Raw genomic sequence first — 19,454 nt, forward strand, 5'->3', positions numbered from 1 at the left:
TTTTGATGAATCCACAAGATTTAGAACTTCCTGAGTTCGAAAAACATACTTTTAGAAAATGTCTGTCCGTCTGTTTGCCTATGACAAAGAAAACTCAAAAACGCTTTGAATTAGACGGTTGAAATTCAGTATATGATCTTTGCACATAATTTGTAGATTTTTATCAAATTTCGAGGAAAATCTGTCCAGAGAATGTCCGTGTGTCCGAATATAAGTTAACATGATAGCTACGAAACACAGAAAGATATACAGATAAGATTCGGCACACAGATTTAACATGTATAGAGTAGACATCTATCAAAGTTTGAGATAAAACGAACAAAGGGTTGATCATCTGTCGGTCAGAACATGCAAACATGGTATATTTTCAGAAACATGTAAACGTGATAGTTAAAAAACGCAATGGCTTAAATATATCAAGTTAGTTATGGAATTTGTGACTACAAGTGCAGTTTTATGCCAAATCTTTGTTTCAATTGACTGAAAAAAAATCTGTCTAAAACACACATTCAATTTTCGGATTACTATTAACCTCATACCAGGAATTAATAGACAAAAAACTCGCCAAGGATCACATGACAGATTCAGTAAAACTGCTGAATTCCCGCCAAAAGTTAATATTTCATAACTATTGAACGCCAATGTTATGCAAGACGTTCTCTGGCATTACAAGTTCCTTAGAGAGTATGTGAGAAAGGTTTGAGGGGACCACCCCCCTAATTACATATTCATTATCGGCGAGATCATTCTATTAGTTTCTTTCTCATGCTTGAACTCATTTCTATGCAATGGCTAAACTGCTCGTTTTATTCCATTTTTTAAAAAAATATTTTTCAATTTAACAACTTTACTATGTTATGTTTAATATGTTTGCATTAGCCCTTTCCTATTTGCGGCAGGTTATTTTACAGTCACTGTAAACATTCGGGTTGCAGTGACTTGATGGTAAGATTTCACGTTCAAGTTTTAAAATTTGAATACAGTAAAGAGTTGCTGTGTAAATAGGCCTAGTTCATGTTAAGTCCTTCGAGTCAAATATCGTCTCGTTGGCGTGTGGGGGAAATTTGTAGACGGAGAAGCTGATCATGATTCAAAATAACTATAAAGCACTCGGCCGTTTCCTAAATTTGCTGACCTTTTGTTTAATAATTAACATTGATATCATTAAATTGAAAACTTTTAGCATGTTTGATTGCATATAATTTTGATTTTCTCCTATACGAAGCATAGAGAAAGTATTGCAATCGTCGAAAATTTCAAATTCGAAATTTCGACAAATCTCCACGTTACAGACCTGATTAAAAAAAAAAAAAGATAATGTGTCTCTCTGTCTCTCTGTGAACACAAAATCTCAAAATCGCTTTGAGCTTAGTGGATGAAATTTGGTATATAAACTTACGATACCGCTTTTAGATTTCTATCAAATTTTGAACAAAATCTGATTAGAGAAGAAGATTAGAGTCTTGCTGTCCGAGTTCAATTGAAATCGGCAACTATAAAGCATAAACAAAATGCTTAAAATTTGGTAAGAGGTTCGGCATCTAAAATATAGATATTTATCAAATTGTAATCCAAATCTGTCAAAGGTTTGACAATATGTCTATCTGTAATTTCGTGCATGAAAAAGCGGTAACTCCTAAATGGTATGGCTTAGCCCTCTATCTGCCTAATTCTTCAAAATCACTATTTAAGTTCGATATTTGTATATAAGTTCAAATATTTTTCAAAGAAAGTAAACCGAAACTATATGTTACACGATAATAATATATTATAATAAAGATCTGTAATCGTAAAAATAAACACTCTAAACTGTGAAAAACGCGGGGTGCAACAGAAAAAGGATTCATTGCGGGATACGCAGCTGGAGGGTCAATGAAATTCGGTATGTGGTGAATAACATATAAGCCAGTTAACAACTCGCTACGCGAACATATGCTTTTGTATCCTGGTTATGTTACTGGACTGCGAACCACAATGTCTCAGGTTCTATCCTTGCACCTCACAATCCGCCAAATTGGTGACCTCGTACGATGAACCTTCAACTTTCGTACAGCTGTTGTGGCGCCATCTATCCGCAACCAAAGTGTCAGACTCACTTGACGCAGCAACTAAAAGTCGTCACACTCACGTGACGCAGCATCAGAAACCACTCACCCACACACTCTCACCATAACGCTTGGCGCTATTCAACTGGGTACAGGCCCATTAGACAACAGCTAAATACATCACCACTCAACAGCCGTATCGTTCGTTTCACCTCCGACTCACTGGAGGGAAAGTCTGTGGTGAATAGCATATAAGCCAGTTAACAACTACTCTACATGAGCAATTGCTTTTGTATCATGGCCATGTTACTGGACTACGAATCACAAGGTCCTAGGTTCTATCCTAGCGCATCTCAAATCCACCAAAGATACATTACTTCGTGATTACAATTGTAGTTCCATGACTAATTTTGATTTTTATTCGGCCGGCAATTCAAAATACATATTTGCACAATAGATTCAGTAAAAATGTTAGATTAGTTAGCTATTATATTATAAATCTATACTTCCCCATTTCTTTGTCACCCTGCTCATCAAGTTATCATTTTTGTGTCTTATGGCTATGAGGCCAACTCAGAGCAATTGTTCATGGCGATATCATACACAATTTGACGAAACAGAAAAATGCAGTACACAGGCATGTGCGTAACATCCATCCTGTAATACTTACGAGAAGAGAGCACAGGTTGGAAATTTTAGTTCGGATGAGATTTAGTATAATGTAGTTAACCTTTAGAGGGCTTATCCAATAAAATATTAAAGCCAGCCAATTTTTTAAAAAAAACCTCAATTTTTCAGCATAACTTATATTTAATTAGTTCGTCACCGTCGCTGACCGTCAAGACAGGGTGTTTATTAAATTCTTAACCTTGCATCTGTGAGAATAGAGTTCGATCCTGGAACGTTTTTTTTTTTTAAATTTTCTTCTATAATTATTTCAAATTATATGCACTATTTGTAAATAGTTTTAGTTAAAATATTTATTTTTATGTAAAATAAATCTTTATTTATCAATTATTTGAATTATAATTAAAATTTATTTTTGGAAAAACATTTTTTGTTAATAGCTTACTCTTTGTTATAATTCGGTTATGATTATCAGCTTTAATTTGAGTGTTGCAGTGAACATTATGTACAGAGAAGGCTACACTGCAAGGGAGAAAAAAAGTTAAAGTGAGAGAGAACTGCACGGTGAAACGAAGCTAATAGAATAAAATTATGGCATAGAAAACTTCACATATTATATACACTTCTTATGCTGAAAGGTTAAGGAGCTGAAGTCTTCTGATTCATAATATTCTCACTTTAATTGGAAACATTTTTTCAGCATTATTATTATTTTGTATTTGGCAATGCGCTTTTTTTTCTGTCATTGGTCACTATTTGTTTCAAACCAATTTTAGTATTTAATTTTGGATTTATGTGTTCGTAAATGTTATGATTTAAGTAGATCCCACTACAAGTAAAATCCATGTAGATGGTCACATTTTCATGTTATATCATAATAAATTCTTAAACAAATGTTTTGTAATGCTAACATTTTCATAGCATCATCTGAATCCAGATTTAACATAAGATTTAAAGAGAATCGAGTTGTTACAATGGGTATTATTTTGAAATAAAATTCAACTATTTATTTTCAACCATTTATTCTCGCATTGATATATTTCAGATCTTTGGGAAAGTTGAAAAGTCCAGATATATTAATTTTAATATTTAATAAGTTTTCAATACAGCGAAAGAAAATAAACCATATACTTAGTTGCAAATGAATTTTCACTTATTTCAAAAAGTATCATATTATGTACGATCCGAGAAATATCATGAATTTTTGGGACTAGTGCTGTACTATGCCAACAGATGGCAGCACGTAGTGATCCACACTGCCACAGGAAGTACCACTTGCACATAAATCGGTGCACAAGATAAAATACTCCGAGTTCATCGTAAAACTTATACTTTGAAAAAAAAAAAATAACTCGTTTTGCAGCGGCTGCTTGTGTATATATATATATATATATATATATATATATATATAGTTGTGTTTACAAATGTAAATGTATAAATATATTCGTGAAATACGATTTGAAATTCAGTTTTGTTTATTGTGTTTGAAAATAGATCATTTAAAATTGAAGAATAAAAATTTTAGGATAGAATTATTTGTCAATTTGCGAATTCCGATAGAATTAAAAAAACATTAATAAGCATTCTCAATAAAATAATTTTTCAACAAATTGAAATTTAAAAAAAATAAACCAGATGTTGATCTGAAATAATTATCGATTATTTACTATTATGTAATATGTATTTAAGTGGAATTCTGGAAATTTCACACGATTTAAAAAGTTAAGAAAATATTTTTCTAAATTTGTTCTTATTAAATTTTCCGAGTGAACATTTTACAGTTCATTTTATAAGCATTTTAATGAGAATAGCTTTTTAGTTTAATTTTTTTTTCTCAGATCAATAGTTTTTTTTATTTAAATGAGAGAAATCTACACACAGAGAACCTTCACTCTTTCTATGGTAAAATACTCTTTTGCAAACTTAGAGGCCTGTTTTGGATAGCTAATTTAACAATTTAAATCAATAAAACTGCTGTTCTATACATTTTCCAAAAGTAAGATTACTTCAAGAAACATCCTCATTCCATGAGTCAAAAGACATCGTACTCAGTGCATTGGTAGCTCTGCAGTTCGTGAGTTATCACTTTTATAATCCTGACACAAAGAAACATTAGTAGTGTAATTTTGTCTGAACTTGTCCAATATGTCTCAGGCAGGCTGCTCGCGATGTAGTATGTTAATGATGATATTATAATGAGTAATGCATGACTTTATGAAGTTTGTTTCATGTTTCAAGAGCAGAACATGTATTTAAACAAATCTGGAAGACGACGAAACATTCAGTGGGAATTGCAGAAGTTTTTTGATACGCTTCGAGTAGTTGATTTTTAGGATAGATTCCAGAAATGACAAAAACACTAAAAATACTTTATTGCGACTCAAGAATGTTAATAGTAGGTGGTAATGTGATTACATTAATAAATAAAGCAATTTCTTGGCAACAGGTCTAATCTAGGAAGGGTTTTTTTTTGTACAATTTTGGATAAATATTAACGATTTAAAATTAATACCTGAAATAAATTGGGTTGCCCTGAAATGATTATTTGATTTGATTTTAAGTGATGATTAATTTGAAATCATGATGTTAGCAATTAGCTTTTTCGTCATCATTTATAAAAAGGAAGAATATTTAGGTTTATTATTATAATAAATAATTTATGTCTTAAAAATTAAGAAATTTTTTTTTTAAATATAACATAACAAAATTATAAGAACAATGCCTTTTAAAATCATGATAATCTATACTTAGTAAAATAATGTAACTATTTTAATTATTGATTAATTTGAATAAAGTTATTCTTCATTCAATAAAGATTTTTCAAACATTTAAGAATGCTCAAAGTATAATTTCATTCCATCAAATTTTTCCCTGCTTCTTTTTCATCTTTTTTTGTTAACTATTCAAAAGAAATTGTGAATATTTTATTATATTAAATTTAACAGAGGATTTTAATGAAAGAACGTTAACATATTTCATTCGTTCATTTACAAACATTCAATATTTAGAAAAATGAAAATTTGGCTTTGAACTTGTTTTTTCATATTATATTTTTGAAGATGATTTTTATGGCACATATTCATATCCAAAAATAAATCTTGAATTCAAGGGAGTGATCCGGCTTTGCTTCTAGAAGTTAAACTTGAATATGTCGATGCTTATTTTTGGTGCACATTGCACTGTTTGTTTGATAAGATCTGAAGCTTTTTCGGCAAGCATGATTTCTGGGATGTTGGAATTTGCCGATGGTATAATTGGCATTGTCGAGCCATCCACGATCCTCAGTCCTTTCAGACCTTTCACCCTAGAAAGAAAAAAGAATATTTTAAAGATCTTTCAGAATGATATGACTTTAAGCAACATGTTTTGTCTACTCATATATCTCAACTATGGTTATTGCTCAAGTGATCTCGATGTTCGCGATTATAATAGATTTGAAACAATATTTCTTCTATATGTGGATATGGCACGCTTTAAATTTAACAGATGTGTTCTCCAAGCATTAATGCCTAGATGTGGCATGAAAGTTTGGAGAAGGAATACTTGTTGAGGTATCCTCATCATTATTGCCCATGTTCCAGTATATTGTTGTGGAACTCGGGGATCGATTTGTTGGTTGATGAAGAAACAGTCCTTTAGTAATGAACGACGACTTTTATTGAACACGAAGAAATGAATACACAGACAAGAAATACACAGCCCCAGACGTACACTCGCAACACACAGCAGTGTACTTATAACAAACAGTAGCCCACAAGTAGTAATCGGTAGTAATAACAACCACAGTACACAAAGCAGCCAGACAGAATTCAGCAGGAGAAGGGAATCTACGTAGTTCCACTCTACGGTCTCTCCAAAACCTATAATTATCCACTGTCTCCTCGCTTTAGCTGTATCCAATTGCCGACTCACAACTATACGACTGGATACTCCTCACACGACTCGATGCTGTTTCTATAAACACCAGGACATGGCCCACCGCTCAATTCTGCAATCGCTTGAGCTCTACACAGTGCTTGCTCTTTGCGGGACCGATCCAACTATAAGCCGTTGACTCTTTCCCTGATTCAATACACGACTGACTTCGGCGTGAGACTGCCGGCCTTTTATAGTTTACGGAGGTGGGCAGAGAAGGTTCTGGAACACTCAGGCATACCTCGGTTCCTATTGGCTCTATTACTAAAATTCTGAAAAATTCCAGTATTATTTATTTTCCCGCCAAAGTCGCCAAATTCATCTCCAAGTTTGTCGCCAACCCTGAGATCACTGATTCGGCATCCGATCAACATCCAACAGAGCTCATTGTAAAACGGTCTTTCCAGTGATTGAACTAACCATGCAGGGAAGCAACATCACAGATTTGTAACAATAAGAAGGTTTGATGAGTGATAGTATGAGTACCAGTGTATGAAAGTAACTGCAATGCCTAAAATTATAAGGATTTTGATTTGGAGACTACTTCAAGGATTCCTTACAGGCTGAGATTCTAAACAGGGATTTTCTGTCAATTTTTAGATGTAAGAATAGGCCCTCTTTGAAAATATTCTTACATCTGAGCGATCACCTTGAGGTGATCCTTAAAGAGTTCAGTGATAGGGATATACGTCAATCTAAATCTTTTTGATGCGTCCGACGCATATATACGTCGTGTGAAATTAAAAAATTACTGTTCTATATAAAAATTTAAAATTTCAATAAGATGCAATACAATTTTCATTTAGTGGTGTGTTTTCTTTATAATAGCAATATGCCTGCTATAAACAAAAAAAAATATTTAGGTTAAATTACTTGATTTATAGAAATTATTGCTCGTAGAATGTAGTTCTTTTTTTCAAAATGGCTTGATTATTTTCCCTAATTTATTGGATATTCCCCATACTTTACTTGTATATCAGAATTTCCCTGCACTTTATTTGAATATCACGTATTCCCCAATAACGATGGCAACAAGATAAATAAAAGGCAAGGACTATGAAGGCCCTTAGTAATTTCTGCTTGGTGAGAACAATGCGATGTAAGATTCATGAAACTTTTTCTATTTTTTTTTATTTTTTTTCTAAAACTATTGTCGACATTAACGTTGGTTGACTGAATACATCTATAAAACTTACACTTTTTTTGGAAAACATTATGTCCAATTTTATACCATTACACCAACAATATTTGAATTTCCTTCTTTGGCAATTTTTAAATTTTTAATAATAATATTTCTTTAACGATAAATTGTTAATTTCCTTATTTAATAAAAATGGAGTCTTATTCCCTTTACTAGGATAATGCAAACCATTTGTATTGCATTCGACGTGTATACACGTCATAGCTTGGTTCTGATTATTCACGGCATAAGGTTAACTAGTTTAGCACATATGGATGCTGGGATCCTAATATTTTTAATTGTTGTCGTTTCTTTAGTTGTAAAAAATAAATATAGAGTTGTCATTATTATTTGAGTAGCTCCAAAGGTGACTATTTCTATTTTTTTCCCCAAAAAGAATGTTTTTTACAAAGATTCACAGTCTATTTAATATTATCTACTTCTTGGTCAGACGATAAATTCAAAAACTGGTATTGCCCAAGCTTAAAATGTGCCCGACAATCAAGATGTGTTGCAGAATCGGGCATCTCCACTAAAGGATGCGGATTCAAATCCAGTCATCGCCAACTTCACCAGGTAGCGCTACAGTAACTTCGTGAAGCCTCGCCAAACGTGGTCTTCCAGCTGCCAATGTGGATGCTGTGAGAGATGTTATTTTCGAGATTTTCATTTTGGATAAGATGGAGAAAAAGCAGGGAGAAGTTCTTCCTAGTCAGATACGGAATCTTAAAAGAGATTCATCTGGACAGAAGCGAAAGATGGCAAACCAACAACTGTAAGTCGTATTCATAATTATTTATTTATGTTTAATATTGTATGTAAAAGACAATTATATGTCTGGATGAAGGAAAAGAACACTGAGGGATCTATTATGTATCCGTACTGAAAACAGCATTGGGATTCGTGTAGTAATACTGTAAAGAAACTGTACTATGAATAATTTATAATTCGGCGTGCATTATGTGTAATATATAGTTATTGTATTACATACAAAATCCTTTTTACATGACATAAAATTATGATAAAAAATAAAAATATTTAAGCAATATAACAATAATAATGATTTATATCAAACTACGTGAAATTATTGAAAAATACATCAATGTTCAAACAAGTCATAGTACTATATATGATATATATAATAAACACAATTTGTTATAGAGAGAACATAATATATATTTTATATTTAAGGAATAAATAACAGCAATATTTTCTGCGACAAATCTTTTATTCATTTCTTCTCCTTCGTAGATATTCAACATTGTCTCCCTACAACCATCATTTTTTTATGTTTTCCCCCACTTATTTATATATATTTTTGGCACTATTTACGGCATATGTACTGCTCAACTAGAAAGTTCAAAAGTCAAATATCAGGAGGGGGGGGGCACTCATTAAACACAAATAAACGTTTTATACTTAATAGGCAAAGAATGCTAAAAAATATTTCGTGAACTTTTTCCTACCTCAACAAGGGATCCACAACCGTCGTGGGGTCGCTAGGATCTCCCATCTTGGCGGTACCAACGGCATGTGAAATGGGAAGAATGGCGCCTCTTGCAATACATTCGTAATATTTGTCGCCTTTATCAACGAGGTTTGCGCAACCAGGATTGGGCTTATCGAAAGCTTTGGCGCCAATTTTTCTTAAAGGCTCGGTTAGAAGTATTTGTTGACAAGTTTTCAGACCTGTGGGAATGAAACAAAAATGACAAAATATAGAAGACAAATGTTTTAGAAATATATACCAATAAAAATAAAAATTATTGAACAAATATGAAGAGAAAGATTGAATTTGATTGTAACAAATTGAAAAAAATCGTATATTAACATATATTATAATACAAAGATAAAAGCAGAAAGAAAAAAAAATGTGACTGAATTATTCAAATGAAAGCAACGTCACAGTATACAATTAATGAGCAACAGGCTTTTATGCCAGTATTTTTTTAATATGCTACCACATAAAATTTTAATAATTTTTTTACTTTCTTGTTAAATTTGGAAACATGCAAAAAGAAAGTAATCAAAAAATTTGAATTGGAGATTTTGAGAAATCCCTATGTTTCAAATCTTCGCAAGTTGAAAAAGTACTTTTAAAATTGTTTTTCTGTGTTTTTATATACATGATAAATTCAAAAAAGCTTTGAGTTAGATGGATGGAATTTAATAAGGAATATAGTTTTTACACTTGAAGACTTATTAATTTCTGGATGGAATTTTGGCCTTTACACGAAATTTGAATATTTTTATCAAATTTTGTATGACCTCCTCAAAAAGGAAGTTTGTTTATCTGGCTGTTTGAATACATATGAATACACTATAAAAAAACCCGAAAGAGAAAGAGATGAATAAAATAGATGGTTCAGCATCTAATGTGTTGATCTGCTTCAAATTTGGAATAAAATTTATCAAAGGCTGGACCATCTGTCGGTTTGTAGTTTCGCATGCAAAAAACGCAACAACTTAGGTAAGTCAATCAACTGATTCTCCTACCCGCCACGAAGGCACACGGATTTAAATCATAATGCTGAATGACCGGACCACCGCAACAGCAACATTGGCGGGAACTGTGGTTGAGTCCTAAGGGTTATCACCGGCCATGGTGCAACCCTCCCCGAAGGAAGTACGTCCCGTCATCGATGGGAGGAGTCAGATCCCCCATCTATTTGTGTACCCTCCAGGGTGGCGAGATCCAACCACCATGCCGGGAGCATCTCATCCTCATTCCGAGGTGCCCCCTCCCTGGGAGGGTTCAACAACTTAGGTAAATAAAATTTGACACACTTTTTTAAAATATACAGATCCTTATTAAAGTTATCTTAGAAAAAGTGTTAATGCTATAATTTAAAATACTATGACAAATAAATAGAATTTGATATGTGAATTTTTAATAAAATTGTAGTCTTATACCAAATTTTGGTCTGAATCAGTTAATAAAAAGTGATTAAAATATATATTTGGCTTTTTTGTTTTGTTTCACTACGAAGCACAAAGCATTCACATAAGGAATTCCGAAAATAAAATTTTGAGTACTCGTGATTTTCACAGCTTTTACCAATGTCCAAAATTTCATGCGGAAATAGAGGATGGAGTATTATTTTACTAGAGAGTATATGGAAAATTTCCCGAAGATCACTCCCGCTGGATCAATGTGCCTCCTTTCAGTAAGAGAAAGGGACTCTTATTTCAAAGCAACATTTCCTATTCTTGAGTATAGTGAGTCCATTTAAACAATCAGATAATAATGACAATATTATATTTTTGAGCTAAAATGAATCAAAATATAATCGATTTTATTCTCTAGATTCCATAAGCAAACTGTGTGGTGTGTATCAGGTAAATTTGCAGGCTGAATTCACGTGATAATTCAATTCCTGATCTTCTACCATTTGCCAATAAATGATTGCTGAAGTTTCCTAGCTAAAATTTTTCACATCTGTGTCTTCCAGAAAAAAAATCATATATATATATATATATGAGAATGAGGTTAAGTGCTTTAACTTATCACCTAATAAACGAATATCCCATCAATACAATGACTTACCATTCACAATCGCTTGAACATCCATTGGATCCGCCAGATAGTTGGGATCAATCAGTGGTTGAGCATACGGATCGGTAGACTGCAATCGGACAGTGCCTTTGCTTTTAGGTTGCGTTGGCATGGCACCACACAGAAAGATGGGCGTATCTTTATAATCTCCAAATACTTTTTCAAAAACCTGAAATAAAAAGTTCCTTTAAAATCCTAAATATTTCTTAAATATGCAACGATGAGACTGTTCTTTATCATTTCTAAGCAGAAAATAATAACATATAATGAGAAATTAGAATAAATGGATCATTTTAGGGAAATCTTATAGTCATGGTAATTTTTAATGGCATTTCGTTCAGAAAATAAGGATAGAAAATTGGGAAGCAAAGAACGTAAAAATTTCCAAAAAATAACAGGAGTATACAAGTTAAAAGTTCCTATCTGAAATGTAATTGAATCTTAGTCCATATTATTTCAGTCATATACCTTAATCATTTTATTGAAAATTGTGAGTTATATAAGATTATAATAAATGAAGTTATTCCAGAAATCATATCTTGGATATAGGATAAAAAATCAGAAAATCTCAGTCTCCAACCGAAGCCAACCAAGACAGCACAAGTAGAAATCAGCAACCGATAAGCAAACAGCAAAACGTTGTTAAACAACCACAGTATCAAAAATTTATTAGTTAACTGCAATTGCAAATCACCGCATAGAGTACATCTATAGAGCTAGTTCTACGATCAACACTCAAAAGAGAGAATTTTCGCTTGTGTGAGATTATGAAATTTTTCAGAAAGGTCTGCGGATCTCGACTAATTAGACCATAATTCTTATATTTGCTGAAAAATTAATTTTTGATGCAAAATTTATCAAATTCGTCATTGAGGCCGGGATCATTATTCTTACATCCCTTCACTATCCATTAAAATTATTTGTAAATCTTTCTCATTTACTATGAGACTAATTTGCGATGCAGTGAAAAATTATTTAAGAATTGTAATAATATCAATTTTTATAAACAACTGAATGTCAATTAAACTAAGCCTATAAGGCAAATTCAGCCATGGTTTTCCTTTAAAAAAAGTTTTTTTTTTAATGTGATTGTTCCTGTTTGCACAAATTTTAGCAGGAAGATTCCAGTTCCCTCTAGAACAAATATAAAGGGAGTGGGAAATTGCCCAAATGAATCTATGGTAACAATTTGGAAGACATTTCTGACTGATGTGGATATAAAATGGACTCGCAAGTGTTGTCACAATCATAAAATTTAATCAAAAATATATGAAAAAATATGAGTTCAAGAGACTAACGGGGAATCAACTTCTGAAATCATGGCTATCATAAAATTATGTTTCTGTTAGCTTTTAACCCAACTGTTTAGTGTAATCATGGTTCTACCGTGATTTGGTAGGGCTATCATACTTTTCTGTAAAATCTATCATAATCCTAGAAAACTGGATGACTGAGAATGACTATGTGGACCTTTTGACCAACCATATTCATTTGATGGCGCAAACGTTGCTTTTTCTGAAAGGACAGTTTTGCAAGTGTAGGACTTTATAATTCATACATAAAGACCTGCCAAGCCATTGTTGAAAAACCTGACGAAGTCACACTTTTCATATAGTGATCTCAGTCCCCAGATAACATAATATAGCACTTGCATGGTCGAATAGAAGAAACTTTTGAAATTTTAAAACTTTGATTTATTTCACCACGGGAGGCATAATTTTCGTACAAGGAATAAGTTGTTGTTTCTTATGGCATTTGCCATGAACAAGCCCGCTGTTACGAAGACAGCGATTTTAAGCCGGCGGGGAGCGTCTCTTGTTTTTATAGAGCGCCATCTGGGGCCAAGAGAACGACTCAGCTACACACATGCGACAACCCTTTTTACGGGGCGGACTTCATTCACTCACCCACAGATCGTAATTTAGACCTGAATCAGTGAACAATCACCCCTGATCTAGTGCCCCCAGTGGTATTACTCTCCTCTTGGAGGACTTTGTGACCACGACAGATTTATACGCGCGTCAGCCGCCAAGCAACCGGGGAATCTTCGGCCGTCGGGGTTCGAACTCGCAACCTAAGGGACGTGAATCCAACGCTCTACCAGCCAGGCTACCGAGGCCACAAGGAATAAGTTATGATCAAAAGACGTCTTTCCACGTCCGGGTACAAATGAAAAAAAGAAAATTAGAAAAAGGGAAACACTTTTCCCTTCACTGGTTTTACAATGAGATTCTGATAGGAATTTCCTTGACAAATGCAGATAGAGGATGAGGAAATTTAGGTATCTTTAAAAGAATGTTTTAAACATTAAGGATTTTTATTCCTTCACTCGGAGCATCAGAAATTGCTGAATTCATCGGTTTTCTAGAGCGAGTGTTAAAAATAATTAAATAAAAAGTGGAATTGGATATCAGGAAATAAGAAAACATTTTAGAATGTAATTAATATGAGTTAAATTAAGATAAAAATTTGGAAATTAAACAGGATATATATATATATATATATATATATATATATATATATATATATATATATATATATATATATATATATATATATATATGATAAAGATGTCCTACACTTTATAAATAAAACTTTCTGAATTCCTTAAAGATGTCCTCGATATTTTATCCTCTACCTGTAGGCAATTACTCTTTTTTTTTAATACTTTAAAATTGTACATTATTTTTAGAATTATTTGTTTACAATTATTAAAATTGTATATTATTTTTGCAGTTAAAGATTTTAATATATATTTTTAGAATAAAGATTTTGTAGCCTTACACAAACAGATATTTTTAATGCTTACGCCTGGTTTGAAATTTGTTTGATTCCTGGGAACAATCAAAGGGAATTCCAGAAAGTACATCTCATATTTAGGGAAGTCGTACGGGTTTGTTTCATTCAAATTTTTCAGGAAAGATAACACAGAAATAATTTCGGATGATGCCAAAATTCCTGAAATAAATGTAATATATTAATTACATCATATCAAAAATCTAAGTACTAAAGACGCAGAATAAAAAAAACAAAAACATAACTGATTAAGAAATTTACCTTTTCTACGATAAATATACTTTTCAATGTTACTATCGTCTGCAAGTCTCTGTTCGACAGTTTTAAGGTTGGGATTATTTATTTGATAATTTAGTGGAGCAATAGCAAACGATTGTAAATTGTTCCCAACAGGCAAATCAGCTACCACTGGTATCTGGAAATAAGAATCAAGTAATAAAGCCAATTATTAATTGGCATGATATAATTGGCTTAATATATATAAGACTCACCAACAGAAGCATTCGATTGAAATGAAGCCTCATAATTTCGGCTATATTTTAAAGAAAGGCGCAACTATTGCATTATCAGACCAGTGCATAAAATCTAACAAGCTCAATTCAAAATATATATCTGTTTCTTTCAGTAATCCTCTGTTTTATGATAATGAGCATAAGATAGTTATATACATTTCTCTCTTTAAATAATCAACCTGTTAATTTTCACTTTTAATTATCACCAATCAATTTAATTATCAAGTTAATTGTCACTAATCACTTTAATTACCACTTTAATTGTATCTAATCACTTTAATTACCACTTTAATTGTATCTAATCACTTTAACCGTTGGGTTACGGAAACCAAAATCAGAAAAATTTCTCCAACTGCGAGCTCTCAACGAGAAAAATTCAAAATTGCTTTCCCCTTCTTTTAACCGCATTTATTGAAAATGCCCCCTTCGATTTCGACCATCCGTAGTGGGTTATCTTTTGTCGTAGTAGACAAATTGTTATTTAGCGATTTTGTCTTTACCCGGACCCTAGATATGGCTTTCTATCACAGTTTTATTTCATTTTCTCCCAAAATTGGTAATTCACTAACTTTGTAAAAGACACAATCAAATTAAATATTACGATACTAAATAAATTAAATGAAATTTTCTGTTATATAATTATTTGACTAATAAGCAAAGCTTTATCAATTTTATATTCACTTATTTATAAAGATAATACGAATAGGAACTTTCACTCCGATTATTTTGATTTGTGGAAAAATAATTGAAATTTATTATATTTCAAAATTATTGCTGAAATTATGAATTTAGTTTCTTTAAAGCTTGAACATTGCAGTGTAAACTTCATTTTATTTTTATATTTATAGTAAATCATTTTTTTATAAACAAGGTACAATTTATGTATAATATTTTAAGATTAATTGCTTGTATTTTCTATTTGAAAGTGTTCTCTTCTTTCCTTGCGTATCACACTGTTCTTCTATTCCATAGACTAAAAGCATTATGGAACAATTTAATATTAATATACTATGTGTAACATAGATTATACCTATTACTTAACGTAGTTCGGAATTTCGGTAATATAAATAAATAGCAACATTTCTCACTACGTTTCTAGAGCTTAGTATAACCACTGAAAATTTAACTTTTTGATGAGAATTTCAATTTGTAGCATGTATCGCTGTTTCGAAAAATATACTTAGAGTTTAGCATAATCGGGAATTGAATTTAAAAATATATTTTCCATCCAAAATTTTCTAAAATGCTAATAATTATCAAGTTTTAGAAATATATTTCGATAAGGTAAATTTGGATATGGTTTATTTAGAATTTGATATTGTTACAAAAAATTTTCTGCTACAAATACCGCCAATAAATCGTAATGACGCAGCACATTTAATTGCTATAGTTCAGCAGTTTGTTTGCTGTCTCATCCTCTAATTTCTCTTATTTGTCGGCGACTCCGACTCCTCTCACACACACAACTTCTGACGATCCACACAACTTCTTCGCAGATTCAGATTTCCCGTCTTTTATAGTTCCGGGAGGCGGGGCTAGAATCTTCAGACCAATCAGGACGTATCTGAGTGTATCTTGGTTACTACTGGATGGATCGTGAAGCTTCTCGAACTTTCCAGTGTAATCCATTTAGTCGCCAACCTCGCCAAATTCGTCGCCAAGTCGCCAAATGGTCGCCAAGCTCTCAGGTCATTGACGCACAGGACAGATCTTACAAAGGTTTTTCCCAGGATGACACAATTCGTACCGGTTAGCAAAATTACGGATTTGTAACAATATGCAGCTGTTTATTCATGTCTATGATATAATCGGTAATTTGTCTATGCATTACTACATGCCAATGCAATATAATTGTAATTTTATTATGTTGAAAAATAAATTGCTTTATTTCTGAAAGGTTTTCAGCTATTTTTCTGAAAACATCGTCATAAATCTTGAACCTTCATGGATTCTATATATAGGACGGCATTTTATGGCATAGCAAAATTATGGAATAGATAAAAAAAAGCAATACAATTCCGTCTAGTATAATGCATGAATAAAATTAAGGTTACTCTTTCCATAGATCTTAAGACTGTTTCTTGTGGGATAAAAGTCTCCAAGACCTGGTTCTGGAAACTGACTAGCGCCAACTCTAATTTTAAACTTCTGCTGGCGGAAATCTCCTGACAATAGGGTACGACACAATAGAGAGAGGATTTTATGGGGCAATTAGAATATTGCTGGAAATTTTATTGGGGGGGGAGAGAAATCCTGGTTCAGCAGTTGTACCGGCCCGTAGGCAAAGATAAAATAACTTCTGATACAGAAATTATACCGCCCATAAGTTAAAGGTTAATTGCTACTAATCACTTTAATCATTCTATCAATTCAATTTTTCTTTATTTTGATTTCCGCTACATTTTCCTGATTCTGTTTTAATTTTCTAAACTTTCTATCATATCTTAAATAAAATTTATCATTGTGATATACATAAAAGTCATACTCCATAGCTTGTTTTGTTTATCATGAACAGGAACTATTATAATGAATTTTAGTCCCATCTCATCATAGTTCCATTAGAAACGCATTTGATCTGGCAATCCATCTTTTAATAGCATATTATCTTTGTTTGCACTTGGCCTGCACTTTTTATTCCATATGTACACTGTGAGAAAAATGAGCAGAAACTTTCTTCCTCAATTTTCAATCGTTGAATAAATTAAACAACTAAATATTTCGAACAATGAAAATTGGTTTGAATTTCATTATAAAAATGAAATTTGTTGCTGAAAATTATACAAAAAATATCTTTTAAAAGGTATGAAAATTCAGAAAGAAGTTTCTCGTAATTACATTTGGTATGAAGATAAAATTTTTAAATGGAAAAATAATGAAAAATTACTTTTGTGGAATAATATTTTTGGAAAATGTCACGGAAAGGAAACAAAATTTCAGTTAAATTAACTAATTAATTAAAAAATTTTAAAATGCTCTGTGATGCTCGTACCTGTCCTCCAAATTTTATTCGGACAAAACTTCTAGTCCGTCGAGTACTGAAAGATAGACACTCAAACACTGGCACACATTCTCATTTATTATTTGCAAATTTGTTCGATTGAGTTATCCGTCGAAGTTAAGCTAAGCAGTGTATTACGTTTTGACTTCGAATTATTTTATATTTCTTATACTAATTAGTTTCAAGCTATTCCTTAATTTTTTTTAAAGATTAACTCCTTTGCTCAGAATAGCAATTACAAGTTGATATATTAAAATTCGTCTGGAAGTAAAACTCAATAGAAAGCTATAAAAATGTGTAAAATATATTTATAAAAGAATTCAACAAAATTTTCAGCTCGAATTAAAATTAACAAAATTACGATCATTCACAAAAAGACAGTTGCCAATTTACAATTCGTTATGTAAAACAAACGATAATAACGTAAAAAAATCTGAATAAAAAGTGCTGAAAAATTAATTGATATCAAGGTTATTCAGCTAGTGATATTCTTTTCAGCTAGTGATAAGCTATCATGTAGTGGTGAATTGGTGATAAACTGCTGATAAACTAATCTTAAATAAACTAATAGGTAGTTATTCTTTCTATCAAGTGATAGCTAGAGATAACTAATGAGGATCAAGATCTGATAATATTATACTGTATTAGAGAGCAAGAAATAAAATATGCATCCAAACTAGAAAAAATTTTACTTAAAGAAGAAAAGCACCATGCAAACAATTATTATATCAATTGAGTTTTGTTTCTGCAAATATATTTTTAAGTAATGCTCAAAAACAAAACTATCCAAAAAATAATAAATAAATAAAGATAAAAATAAAAAGATTTTAAAATTTTAGAAAAACTATCATAAAATAATAAAACAAAATGATTTAATGAATAATCATTGACCGAAATAACATAGAATCCTGTTAGATGTACAGGAATATGTTAATATTTTGAAAGTTTAATGAAACTTATTCAGCATTCATGCAGAAAATAGCTTAAATTAATCATTTTGACATTCCGGGTGTTGCTGAATATATTTGATAAAAGGTAAAATATTTAAATCTACTTTAGGTTGAAGAACTGAAAAAAAAATTAGTTCGTTAATTCAATTCAGTTTTTACTTACATTGAGTTCTTGTAGATGTTCTTTGGGTCCTATACCGGAAAGCATGAGCAATTGAGGAGTCTTAGCGGTTCCTGCTGAAATGATTACCTCTCGTGTGGCTTTCACAGTATGCTCAGAGCCACCATAATCGAATACCACTCCAGTGGCTTGCTTTCCTTCGATCTTGATCTATTTATTGAAGAAAGAAATTTTATTTAAGATTTCAAAAAAAAAACTATCATAGTTGAAATCTACTTTAATGTGCCCTTTGGCATCGCCAAGGATGCCAGTAATACCAAATTGTCAAAATAACAGATATACAACTAAAAAAAAGTAAACAAATTAGCAAAGGATTAGCTAGAAAAAGTAATGCGTTTGCCTGTTAGGGTTACCAAACTGCTGATAAAATAAAGGGGCAAATCAATGCAGATTTATATCAGAATCTTTTCAGTTTCTTATGTTTATTATTTTGGTTTGATTTTTTGGTATTATGGGGTAGATTTGACCATATAAATACCTTTGCAAATAAAAGATATATTTATCATACTTTGATAATAACAATAATTTTTCAATGTATATTTTCTGTGATAAAAAAGTAACATAAATATAAATTATTTTACAAATCGAAACGATGACAAGTGGTGATTCCCAAGAAACAACAGACTTAAATATAAACAATCACTCTCACTAAACAGAGTGACAAAGCGTTTAGAATAAAAGGTTACATTCCTGT

At 31.7% G+C, this 19,454-nt stretch overlaps 1 protein-coding gene across 1 annotated transcript in view; it reads right to left on the reverse strand.

The window, feature by feature from the left end:
* Positions 1–5,020: 5,020 nt before the first annotated feature.
* Positions 5,021–19,454, reverse strand: part of LOC129963343 (glucose dehydrogenase [FAD, quinone]-like) — a 39,110-nt gene continuing 24,676 nt past the window's right edge. Inside the window, exons 7-12 of the mRNA XM_056077662.1 lie at positions 18,743–18,910; positions 14,381–14,534; positions 14,133–14,281; positions 11,315–11,492; positions 9,234–9,456; positions 5,021–5,976 (exon numbers count right to left, since the gene is read on the reverse strand). Coding sequence (XP_055933637.1) covers positions 5,802–5,976; positions 9,234–9,456; positions 11,315–11,492; positions 14,133–14,281; positions 14,381–14,534; positions 18,743–18,910 — 1,047 coding nt within the window. The 3' untranslated portion in view covers positions 5,021–5,801. The remainder of the gene's footprint in view (positions 5,977–9,233; positions 9,457–11,314; positions 11,493–14,132; positions 14,282–14,380; positions 14,535–18,742; positions 18,911–19,454) is intronic.

This window comes from Argiope bruennichi, chromosome 3 (assembly GCF_947563725.1).
Source record: "Argiope bruennichi chromosome 3, qqArgBrue1.1, whole genome shotgun sequence".
In the NCBI taxonomy this organism is placed as follows: domain Eukaryota; kingdom Metazoa; phylum Arthropoda; class Arachnida; order Araneae; family Araneidae; genus Argiope; species Argiope bruennichi.